Source organism: Pogona vitticeps, chromosome 2, assembly GCF_051106095.1.
Source record: "Pogona vitticeps strain Pit_001003342236 chromosome 2, PviZW2.1, whole genome shotgun sequence".
In the NCBI taxonomy this organism is placed as follows: Eukaryota; Metazoa; Chordata; class Lepidosauria; order Squamata; family Agamidae; genus Pogona; species Pogona vitticeps.
Genome location: NC_135784.1, coordinates 162,165,627 through 162,178,504, shown reverse-complemented (window position 1 = coordinate 162,178,504; position 12,878 = coordinate 162,165,627). Strand labels below are relative to the sequence as shown.

Here is a 12,878-nt window from a genome sequence, read left to right as displayed (position 1 = left end):
GCCCCCAATTTTCTTCTCTTCCCTATTTATACCTTCCCATTTTTATCTTCCCCTTCCCTCTCTTTCTCAGTCTTTCTCCCTCTAGTCCTACCTCGTCTCCAGCAGAGGGTTTCCCATTTTCCCTTCCTTTCCCCCCCCCCCACTGTATTGTTGGCCTGGGTTTCCTCTCTTTTCCAGGGCAGAGAGGACAGCATGCAGGTGGATGGTGAGATCATTCCTCCCCCTTTTCCACAGGTAGTATATTTGGAAGTGCAGGTGTCTCTCCTTTCCAGACTGCAAATCCTTGACTCAGAAATACAGAGAATTGTAATGGTTCATCTCAACAAATGAGGACCAAGTCATTTGGAAAGGTAGTGGCTCTGAATTGCCCATTCAAAACCAAGTCATCCTCAAATACTTTGAATTACAATACCGTGTTCCTGAAAAAAAAAAACCCCTCTTTCTATCCTAGCTACTGTGAGGAGTACAGCTCAAAAACAACAGGGAAGGCCAGTGGGATGGCAGTAGTGGTAGATGATGTCAAAGTCTGGGCTACTGAGAAATTTGTGGAGTTCAGAGCTTGGGAGACCTGGCTCCTTTTTATCACTACTCCCAATTGTTTCTGAGAACACAGAACCCATGTGCCATGGATCTCAGAAATGGTTATACAGTCACTTCTGATGCACATCAGCATTTAATTAATAATGTTAGGAAGAACATCTGCAACATACAAGACATTCACTTCCATCACTTGTGTTGCTGCATAAAATATTGATAAATTTTTGTTTATGTAATATACCAGCACTGGAAGGAATACCAATATCAGTTCTTGGTATTCCTTCTACTGGAAAGCGGAACAAAAACATTTTTGTGTGTCGGTAGGGAGAGAGATTAACAAAATTCAGGGAAAAAATGCATTTATGGGGTGCAGTGTTGCTGCCCTAAAAATGGAAAGTACGGTACTTTTAAAAAAGAAGTCTTAAAGGTTGTTTATTTATTTATTTATTTTATTGGATTTTTACCCCACCCCTCTAGGCCATGTCTACTTGTTGAGAAAGTGAAAGTACATCTGTCAAGTGCTTCATGGAGGACAGTTTATATTACAAACCCAAAACACCTAGTTTGTTTTGAAACAAAGCTACTGATAAGATAACCATGCAGAAATAATTCATTCAGTTTTGTGCCAATTTTTGTTAGAAGGAGTAAACAGTAGTTCAATGATGTATAAACTGATGACTGTTATTTTACATTGTTTATTTCTTGATAAGCAAGTTGAGAAGAGAAAGAGGGTTCTCATTTGTTTTATGAGGCTTTAGCCAGAAATCTGTAAGAGGTAATTCTTGCGAGAAAGGGTAAAATTTTATGTTATTGTTATGTTCCTGCCTGCCCTTTGGTTGTTTCACCAAGCAAACGGCACAAGCCACGTGTTGTGTCGCTGCCACCAGTTGATTACATCAACATTGTTTATTATTAAGGATAGAGATCCTGGCAATGTGTCATTTTTAAAAGAACCAAATAGAAGTTGTTGATTATTACAAGTGATGAAGGTACAATCAATGTCGTTAGCTCGTAACAAAACATCCTACTTCATCCACCCTCCACTGCCAACCCTCTCTCTCTCTCCCAAACACCAAATCCTTTACTGGGATAATGTCAGCTATGATGAATCATAGGCTTCTGTAATTTGCCTGAGAGCTTCATAAATTTTTGTAGGATTCCTGAGAGTAAGGCATCCTTATCAGGATCTGACAGTACCTCCTTCAGTTCCTGATCCGTTGAATCCCTCCTGCAGCACATAAGTGGCAAAAAGGGCAGAAGTTTGACTGCCAGTATAAATCTGTACATTATTACCTAGGAATCCCTCTTATTGAGTCCAATGGGTCTTGCCCAGGGAAGTCATTACAAAACAGAAGCTGAAACTGTGATCCAATAGGGCTGATTCAAGGAAAAATAATCCAGCTTTCCTTAGAGGTGCTTGATGACCTTAAGTCCACATTTCATAAAAGCATGACAAACTGCAAGGGGAGGTTTTTCTGCATCCATGTAGATTGTTGGCTTCTTTGGACAATCGTGGTGCTGTTTCAGAGGAATGGTCTACACTGCCTGTGCTGGCCTTGGGAAAATATGGCTCCACATATAGTCTACCAGAAAGCTTGGCAGGTAAGAGACGGGGAGGTAGAAAAGCTTTGCATCCCAGCCTGCAGAGTAACGAGTGCGAGGGTGGCAGGAAGTCAGGGCATGCTCTATTTGGTCAGTCACAAGGCAGAGGTTGGTGGAGCATAGTGGATGGAGTTTCTGGAGTAATCTGTAAACTGCACATGAAAAATATGAAGCAAAAAAAGTTAAAACTTTTATATTCCTAAAACATGTTTTAAATTAGGGTCAGGTGACCCCAAATTGTGGTGCTGGAGGAGGCTCTTGAGAGTCCCCTGGACTGCAAAGAGAACAAACCTATCCATTTTGAAGGAAATCAACCCTGAATGCTCATTGGAAGGACAGATCCTGAAGCTGAGGCTCCAATACTTTGGCCATCTCATGAGAAGAGAAGACTCCTTGGAAAAGACCCTGATGTTGGGAAAATGTGAAGGCAAGAGGACAAGGGGACGACAGAGGATGAGATGGTTGGATAGTGTCATCAAAGCAACTAACATGAATTTGCCCCAAGGGAGGCATTGGAAGATAGGAGGGCCTGGCGTGCTCTCTGGTCCATGGGATCACGAAGAGTCAGACACGACTTAATGACTAAACAGCAACAACCCCAAATGCTTTGAACTGCCAACTCCCACAATGGTAGCCAAAAACCAGCTGGAGCCTTCCAGATTGGAGAAGGCTGTGCTAGGGTGATACTTGAAAAGGTGGATGAACTTCTCAGGAATACCTACCCATTACACTTTGAAATGGTACATGTCTGAAGCAGTCCCTGCACAGCTACCATTTTGGAGCAAGTTCTGTGGTCAGTACAGGACTTTCAAATAAGAAACTGAACCCCTGAAATGATGTATTCAGGGAAGTGGCTGTTGCAGTCCAGAACATCTGACAGCCCCTTAGTGGCGTATCCTGTTATAAGGAGAGGCACTGCCGTTTTCCAGACACAGCTGTCCATAGCCAGATGTGCATGGAATATACTATTATTTAATAGCTAGATGGAGGGAAGTGTCAAATGTTTCAGTTTTTTCTGCTACATTCACCTTGCTTAAATCTCAAGTTCAGAAATATTTTGAGAATTTTGCTGAGTGTTTAACAGAAATGAAAGCAATGAAATCCTCAGCCTTCTGCACTGACTCGAATCAGCCACGGCCAGTATGAAGAGACATGTGTTGTGCGTGCCTGCTTGCCTTGCAGATACTAAAGATAAGGAGGCTTTCCATAAAATCCAGTAAAAAGAGCTCAACTGTAAAAAAAACCCAGTAAAATCAACTTAGTGTATAACTAAAAGCAACACTGCAGGGCAAGTTTAACATCTTACACAAGTAAAAATAATATGTTTTCCCACCCTTCTTGAAATCAGTCAGAGTGGAAACTAAAGGTAGTTCTGAATGAGGTATTGATAAACTTAAGAGGGCTTCTTGTGAAGACCCAAACACCCTGACAGATGGTTCCTCAGATAACCAGGGTTCGAGACATTTCAGGCATTACAGGTTAAAACCTACACCACTAAACAACTAGCAAGCAGTGCAGCTCAACCAGTGCAAACCGTTTTCTCCTTTATCCATTTTTATATGTTTCATGTATGAACTTTTCTGCCTTTTTTTAAAGGCCACAGTTTCTTTTGCAGCTTCTTGGTGCTGCTTGCTGAGGTCAGAGCTTGGATGATTGAATTTGGACAATTCTTGTCCAATTCGTTTCAGTTGCCACACCACTGATATGTGGCTCGCAAGAGGATTTTCTGAAATTTAACTCACTTTCTTCGAAGTACAGCTGTCCATAGGCTTCTCTGGCATCAGGAGGTGCCCGGCTCCATGCAGCTTTGAGACTCTCACTAGATGTATTGACTAGGGGTGTAGCAAAGCCACCAGGCTCAATAATGCTGACTTGGACTCCAAAGGGAATGAGGTCACGTCTGAATTGGAAGGAAAAAGAGAACCAAAGTTATAGTGATTACAACATAACATTGATAAAAAGTATTCAGTTTGGGAATGCTCTGCTCGGTTGAATGGAAGGGTTCCCACAATTTCTGTAATAGAAAAAGTGCTTCTCAAGAGCCCATACTTGAAAACAAGACTAGATGTTCAATAAGGAGGCAGATGAGAGCAACCCTCTGAACCATGCCAGGCTGCTATGGTGGCTGGGAGTGCAGTGAGACCAGTGCCAATGGTTGGTGTACTTAGAAGACTGAAGGTAAATGGGGAAAGGACCTTCTATCATCACCACACCCCAACAGTCCCCTTTGCTGCTGCTGTTCCCCTTGGGGAAAGGCAGAGGTGAGCTATCTGAGAAACAGCTGCTGCAAGTCATTTTAGTCAAAGTGCTGTACTATGTCTTTCTGTGAAATGCCCAATGAAAAGCAACTAGAAATCCCAAATAAGAAATAATTAGCTGTTTGGAGAAATGTATAAGTAGTTTAAAAAAATAAAATTCATAGACCTGGGATAATGTTTATAAAACTATTTCAACAGGTAAACTTGTTGCATTTTTACCAATGAGAAGCAGAGTTTTAACACTAGCACTGAGGTTCATATTTTCTGAAGGAATTATGGAATTATGTTAGTGTATTACGTAATGTTTCCTGTGCTATCTATCAGTGATTCATTCAATCTCAGAATTTTACCCAAAGTATTGTTTTACAGTTAATGGCCATTATTTCATATACAGCATGTGTACTCAACAAGATGCTTCTTTATTATACTTAAGAAAAATTGATACAGTTCTAGGATGGTTGTTCTTATGTGCTTGTTTCTGACCAGAGGCAAAACTATGAATTAATGATCTTTTAAAAAATCCTGTTAACACAGTTTACAAACTAAATGCTGTAGTTTCTTTTATTGGGTTTCTCCATCACATATTGTGTCTTCCTGTTGTCCTGCTGCATTGCTGCTTGTTCCTTTCCTTAGTGTCAAGGACTTTTTCAAGTTTCTTCATAGCTGTTTTTCCAAGCCTCAGTTTTCTTCTGATTTTTTGGCTGCAGTCTCCATTTTAATTGATGATTAACCAAAGTATGGAAAACCTTCAATACCTTCTATTTCTTCATGGTCAACCTTAATCTTACAAAATTCTTATTTAGTCATTCTTTTTGTTAGATTACAGTTCAGGTACAATCCTCTCATTGTTCCTTTTAACTTTCAGCAGCTCTTCCTTCAAGTCATTGCTATTTGCTTCACATCTGAAATGACTGATGCTTTTGGCACCAGTTTTCACTACTCCTGTGTCTCCAAGTGTGTCTATTCCAGCATTTCATGCGATATGTTGTTCATAAAAATTGACCAGATAAGGAGATATAATGTGCCCTTGTCTAACATTGTTAATTGGAAACTATTCTATTTTTCCTAAGAGGAACCTCTTGCCTAAAGGGGATCTGATGGATTAGGACAGTCAAATGTTGTGGCACACACATGTTGTGGATTGCAGGCATTTGTTTTCTGCTGTGATGCTTCCTGGAGATGGTAAAAATTTTGGAGGAAGCACATCTCTAGAATCCAAAACAGAGCAAATGGAATGTCCCTAACAGACATATTTCCCAGTGTCTGTTATTAATCACTGTAAGTCAGGATACCTGGGTTTGCATTTATAACCTGGGGGAAATGGCACTGCTATTTTACCTCAGGGTGTCAGAGAAGGCCTCCACACCATACTTAGATAGGGAATAACCTCCTCCGTAGACAGCGACTCTTCCTGCCATACTGGCCATGTTGACCACCCTCCCTCTGGCTCTTCTCACCAGGGGCAGCATGTGCAGTGTTACATCGATCATCCCCAAGAGGTTGATATTTATCACATTTGCAAAGTCCTCCTTGGTCAGCCATGCATTGGGAATTGGACCATTTATTACACCAGCATTGTTGACCAATCCCCAAAGACCTGTATCAAGAAATAATTTACATATTTAGAGTTCTGCTTATCTCTGATGGTTCCACATCTCTTAAGATATTTACTAGGGTTATGAAGTAAACCCCTCCCCCACATTGGTTTGGAAGTCAGTATGGCGATTTGCATCAGCACCTGTTTGAAGCCTTGCGTAAGAACCGTGGTTTAGAAATCAGAAGATCTGTCACTTGATCAGAAAGACTAAAATGCCTATAACCTAGTTCATACATCACCATATGAAACTTTACAGTGTATTGAGTCACAAAGAGAAGATTTAGTATGCCAAATATCAGGCCCACAACTTCTCAAAATTTTCTGCTAACCACTTCCAAAGTTTGCTAATGCCATGGCAGAAATGCCCTTTCCACATCTAATGTAGCTTCACATAGTGAAGAGAACACTGGAGAAACTTCAGAAGTATATTTCCTGTGTAGATAATTCACACTGGCATGATGCCAGAGGGAAATCCTACTTTACCTCAAAAGACCCAAGGAAATGGTGGAGCAAAAAGGTGGAACCTTCACCTCTAAAGCTCTGGTGTAGCAATTTCGTGAGAAGAAGCCATCTTGGAAGGGAGCCACCAATGGAGATAAATAAATACTCCACCCACTCCTTTGGCTCAATCAGGTGGATGGCTGCCTCTTCAACTCTGCTAAGGGAGGATAATTTGGGTGAATACGTCCTTCCTGATTGCTACCTCATTTTTAAAGTCTTTTTAAAATATTTGGACTCGACTTGCGACTTGTACCCATTTTTTCCAAGTTGATTTTTTGAGTCTTGTTATTTTTTAATGGAGATTTGCAGGCAGAGACAGGCAAATGATTATTCTATTTTCCACCAAAGTAACCTTTCTGGGTTATATATAATTTCCCCAATAAACCTCAACTGATTAGCCAAATAATATTTTTTTTTATATTTGGGATGACTATACATCCTTTTTTTGGTTGTTGTTTTATACCAATATTTTTTATTTATTCTGGCTCTCTTCCCTTCATTGCAATATTTATTATTAATTCTTTGCCAAAATGTAAGTTTGAAATCATCTTCTGTTAACTGTATTGGTAACATTCTAAATATAAAAAAATATTTTTGGTAGAATCTTCACTTTTATCAGTGCAATCCTTCCAAACCATCTTAAAAAACCAAAAACAAACCTAAGTCATGTCTGAATTGAGTGCCCATCCCTGGAAGATTCTAAACAGTGTATTTCCTCTGTAGACAATTCACACTGGTGTGAAGCCAGAGGGAGATGAGGAGAAAGTTTGTTGTGGCAAATACCCCAACTTCACAGGGGTGTGTGGGAGAGAAGCCACTGGTAATGGTGGGGCTAATAAATAAATAAATAAATAAATAAATAAATAAATAAATAAATAAATAAATAAATAAATAAATAAATAAATAAATAAATAAAACTAGAGGGACTTAGGCCACACCCAGTCTCTATGGACTGAGGCAGCCCAGTGATTTTTGTCAAGTAAACATGTATCTGAAGTAAACTAATCATGTTGCATGAGTAAAAACTGTCAAGGGAGTTTGTTACCTTTGTCTCCAACACATCCTTTCACCCATTCTGTTGCTGCGGCAACACTTTCTGTGCTGGTGACATCCAAAATGGTGGTTTTGAGTCGCCCCGAGGTGGCCTTCTGCAGCTCCTCTGCCCCCTTCTGGGTGAGACAGGCGGCCAGCACCCGCATACCCCGGGCATCCAGCTGCCTGGCAAGCGCTCTCCCAAAGCCAGAGTCGCAGCCGGTGATGAAGACATATTTCTCTGTCAGGTACTCCACAGTCTGTCTCTCCCGGTACCATCGGCGAAGGAAGTAAAGCCCCAACAGGGCGAGCAGGTAGAGCCACATGGCTAAGGCCTGTGAAGAAAGCAGGTCAGAATAGGAGCGATTTAGATCTGGTCTAGAGGGGCAGGGTATAAATCCAATTAAAGTACAGTAAAGTAAAGTAAACGGAGCAATGACAAGGATAGTTCAGCTATCACAAGGATATGTTAACTGTAAAGCAAGACCTGATATTATCATGTAATACTGTACGTATTTGGGAAGGGAAGGGGGATGTTGATCTCACTGCTTGGACCTTCCAGTTTGTTACAAGGTTTTGCTGATCCACTAAAACAAATTCATTACCGTTTGAAGATATTGCAATACTGTAGCATGCAGAACTTGATCCAGGTCATTTGTGTCATAATTTTCTTTGGTTCTAAAGGCGTTTTTTAGTCTGTAAAGCTGGCTGCCACAGGACTTTACATTCATTTCAAGAACTCAGAAGCATAATCCAGATTTTTTAATAATTAACCACACTCAGAATTTGCCATCTGACTTTAGAGTCACTGTGGCTCTGGAGAAAAGAGACAACCTCTGTAGCCTTGAGCAGCTCTTCAGCCCACAGAAGGGAAAGGAAAAATGTATTTATTTAAGTATTCACTTGCTAGAAAACCCTAAAATGGGCTATTATCTCTTAGGATTGATTTGACAGCATGCCGTTATTCTTCATTAATCCCTGTACTGCTTCCTCAATGGAGGAAAATACAATTTTTTTAAAAAAAGGAAAATGCACTTTTTACACAGAAAACAATGTTATTCAAAGTCCTGTTCTGAATTGTGTTGAAACTCTAAGCTCAGTTACACATCCAAAAGCCCCTGCTTTTGAATCAGGTTTAACATGTTTCGAATAAATTTTTCAAAATGACGAGTCCTTGACACACGGGGAAGTTTTTGATTTATTTTGACAAGAAGCATGTATTTTTGGTTGTAAATCGAGGTTTATTATTAGCCCCAGAGAGATTGTTTATTTTAACTTGCTTGTGAAATTGGTCTGTTTTGAATGTTTTTTACATATATGGATGCCTCTATATTAAACTGTGTCTATGGGGTTTGTCACGTTTTGCATGTTAAGGCCAACAAATCATGCCCAAGCTGTAGTTTCTGGACATGGCTCTTAGGGAATGATCAGAGCCAGCTCCAGGCCAATTCCCTGATCCCATCCTCTGAGAGCCTGTCCACGAGGATACCATGGTCAACAGTATCAAAGGCTGCTGAGAGATCCATGAGCACCAACGGGGTAGATCCTTCCCTATGAGCCTCTCTTAAAAGGTCATCTTGCAATGCAGTCAGTGCCATCTCGTCACCTCGTCACAGCTTGAATACTGACTGAAATTGATCAAGGCACTCCTGCTCCTCCAGGTACGCTTGAAGCTACTCTCACCACCCTCTTGATCACCTTGCTCTTTAACAAGGGTATGTTGGTGATCAGCCTATAGTTTATAAAAATTTCCATCATCAGATGTGGACATTTAACTATGGGCCAGAGGACGGTTTCCTTCACCCAGGAGGGAAGAGATCCCTCCCTCAGTGAGGCATTAATAACATTCACAGCCCAATCAGTCATAATTGACAGCTTTTATCAATGAAACAGGACAAAGAGTGGCAGCAGTCTGCAACTGGACAGCACCCTGCATACATTCTCTGGTGTTACAGGGTCAAACTGAACCACTCGGGCAGAAGGATAGGTTACAGCAGCGATCTCCACCCAATTGACCAAACTGCTAGTGTAGATCAGCCTGAAAAGCCTCAATTTTAGATTTTAAAAAGGCTGCAAATTGATAACTGGTGAAATCACCAGCATGAAGCCATTGCTGACCAGGGTTGGTGAGGTTATAGACCACCCAGAAAAGTTCCACTTGATGATTTGCAGCCTCACCAATGATAGATATTAAAAGCCCCCCCTTTTTTTGCTTTGGCATATCTCCTGGTCAGAATCTCAACAGCAGCCAGATCTTGATTGGACTGGTCCTTCCTCCACCTACTCTCCAGGCATCTCCTTGCTAACTTCAAAACCCGGAGCTCACCAGGATACCAGGGGACAGGGCAAACTCTGAACTGGAGAGGGCATTTGGGAATGATAATGGCAACCGCCCAACTCCTCTCTGTATAACATCTGTCATCCTGGCTTTGACAAGGTCATCAGTCAGATCCAAAACTCATTAGGGCTGAGAAGTCTCCAAAGGCAGACCGTTCTTTTTTAGGTCCCTTTTCCCCATGGAGGGGGGGTTTGCCCTCAACAGGTTAAAAATCACCAGGACTTGTCCCAAAAGGATGCACACAGTGATACAAAATCCATGTGACTGCCACATAACTTCACAACAATTTGAAAACCCCCAGTCCAGAATCCAGTCTATCCCACCTATTCCTAATAGTTACATCAAATTGCTCATAAGGGTGATACTTCATACTTCTTTCACAAGCCATGAAAGGTTGCACTCACTGATGATGCCAACAAGCCAGCTGCTGTTGAGGTGCATGAGAGCAAACCTGGCTAACCAGATTTACTAGTGAGCTAACATCTTAAATTTCTATCATCCTCACTGAGGTTTTACCTATTTAATACAAATTTCAATTATCCCCACTGGATTTTATGCCTTTCTCTTCCAAGTGAAGGTATTTAGAACACTTTCAGCCCCCCTCACTAGTCAATGATGCTTCTGGATTGAGACATTTCTTTTAAAATTTGTGAGTTCCATCTTAGCACACAGTGGAGCTTACTTGATTTCTACTCCATTGGGCAAATTCTTGCAAAAGATTATGCCTGCAAGCTAATTCATATGTTAAGTAAAACATGTTTTTGTAGTGAAAGCTGGCTGTTGGAAACTGACCTGTTGGAGACAAAGTGTGCTTGATCTGGTTGTACAGAAAGCAGAGACTTCCTCACCTCTTCTGGCACTTTGTTTCTTCTGCTGCTATAATACATATGCAGAAGAGAAGGGTGTACGCTGAATTTTGAATCATAAAACCACCCAACTGCAGGGAACTCCTCCCTCCCAGCATTCCATACTTGGCAGCATGACTTTTAAGAAGAATGAGGAGGGAATGACAGGATGATATACCAGGTGCCTGAGAATCAACCTGCAGCTTCTTGTTATGGATAACTTCAATGTGTCTTAATATTCCTTTGGCTATCTAGCCAGTTGGAAAGTAGAGGCAAATGTAGCTATTCTCCCTCTCTCATATTTTTTTATTCCCACAGCGAAGCAGGTCACTAGGGCTTCTGGTGCTGATCTAAGATTGTGATCAGATTAGGTGTTTATTGCACTGTTTTAACCATTGCAAGGACAGACTGGGGCACTCTTGAAGATGCAGACAATATATTTACTGGAGTGAAGCAGCCTTCCCTCAGTGCTTTTCTACCTGTACCTTTCTGATTCTTCTTTGATTTGCCTCTTTCACTCTGCAATATTGTGAAATGTTGCTTCCGGCAAGGCACCTAGGAAACATAACATCCCTGTGAAGTGCTGAAGTGCTGTAATGAGATCATCACCACTGAGCTGTATGAAATCTTCTGTCTTTGCTGGAGGAAAGGTGGATTACCACAGGACATGAAGGATGCAAGCATCCTCACATTGTACAAGAACAAAGGCTACAGGGGCGACTGCAGTAACTACCGTGGCATCTCTCTTCTTAGCATTGTAGGAAAGCTGCTTGTTGTGCTGAAGAGGTTTCAGGTGCTTGCAGACAGGGGCTATCTAGTATCACAGTGTGGATTTCAAGCTAATACAGTACTCGTGGATCCACCATTGACATGGTATTTTCCCTCAGGCAATTGCAGGAGAAATGTAGGGAAAAACGACAGCCACTCTTTGTGGCTTTCATAGATCTTAGAAAGGCCTTTGATTTGGTTACCACGGACGGCCTTGCGCCAACTCTGTTTGGGATCTTTTTTGCTGTCATGCTGAGGCACACTTTTGGAACTGCAACATAAGGTGTCTATCTCCAGACTAGATCAGATGGAAAGCTCTTTAATCTCTCTAGTTTGAGAGCGAAGACCAAAGTCCAGCTGAAAAGTATGTGGTACTTCCTCTTTGCCAATGATGCAGTTGTTGTTGCCCATTCTGCTGAAGATCTCCAACAGTTTATGAACCATTTTAGTAAGGCTTGTCAAGATTTTGGATTAACAATCAGCCTGAAGACAATATAAGTTATGGGCCAGAGTGTGGACTCACCTTCCTCTATCACCATCTCTACACAACAATCAGAGATTGTTCATGATTTTGTCCTAGAACAAGCTGGAATTTTTAGCATGTATACATTACTGAAACAGCGGTGTCTACGTTGGCTCAGGCGTCTTGTGAGAATGGCTGATGGTTGGATTCCAAACGATCTTCTGTATGGAGAACTAGTGCAGGGAAATTGCCCCAGAGGTAGATCACAGCTGTGATACAAGGATATCTGCAAGTGGGATCTGAAGGCCTTAGGATTGGAGCTCAACAGGTGGGAAACCTTGACATCTGAGCGTTCAGCCTGGAGGCAGGTGGTGTAGCATGGCCTCTCCCAATTTGAAGAGTCACTTGTTCAGCAGATCAAGGCCAAGAGGCAGTTCCCAAACCAGCAAAATCAGGGAGCTGGACAGGGGACAGATTGTATTTGTCTCAAGTGTGGAAGGGATTGTCACTCTCCAGTTGACCTTCTCAGCCACACCAGAAGCTGTTCCAAGACCTCTGTTCAGAGTACATTACCATGGTCTCTCAAGACTGAAGGATGCCTACATTTTAAAAAATGTGAAATGGCTTAATAAGAGCCACTTCATGATACACTAGGACTCCCTTATCTATGGGATCAGTAGCCACTGATTCACTTATCCATGGTCTGAACATATTAAAAATATTCAAAGAAAAAATTCAGAAAAAAGCCTATTTCCACATGTGTTACCAGAACCAGCCACAAGAGGGAGAAAGAGACCATGGTATGAATACTTGTTAATGAAGAACACATAGCATGGTCTCTGGCGCGCTCTCGTGCTGAGTTTTAGTAGTGCAGGTAAAATAAGTTTTGTGGGTTTTTCCCCCTTTTATCATGCTATTTATATAGTATTTGCCTATA

At 41.4% G+C, this 12,878-nt stretch overlaps 1 protein-coding gene across 1 annotated transcript; it reads right to left on the bottom strand.

Moving 5' to 3' along the window:
• Positions 1-942: 942 nt before the first annotated feature.
• LOC144586413 (17-beta-hydroxysteroid dehydrogenase type 6-like) lies at positions 943-12,277 on the bottom strand. The gene is made up of 5 exons (XM_078384586.1): positions 10,658-12,277; positions 7,541-7,862; positions 5,736-5,994; positions 3,882-4,039; positions 943-2,291 (listed from the first exon to the last, which is right to left on the bottom strand). Exons 2-5 carry the CDS (start codon positions 7,851-7,853, stop codon positions 2,074-2,076), a joined length of 948 nt encoding a protein of 315 aa, XP_078240712.1. The 5' UTR covers positions 7,854-7,862; positions 10,658-12,277; the 3' UTR covers positions 943-2,073.
• Between the last annotated feature and the right edge of the window lie 601 nt (positions 12,278-12,878).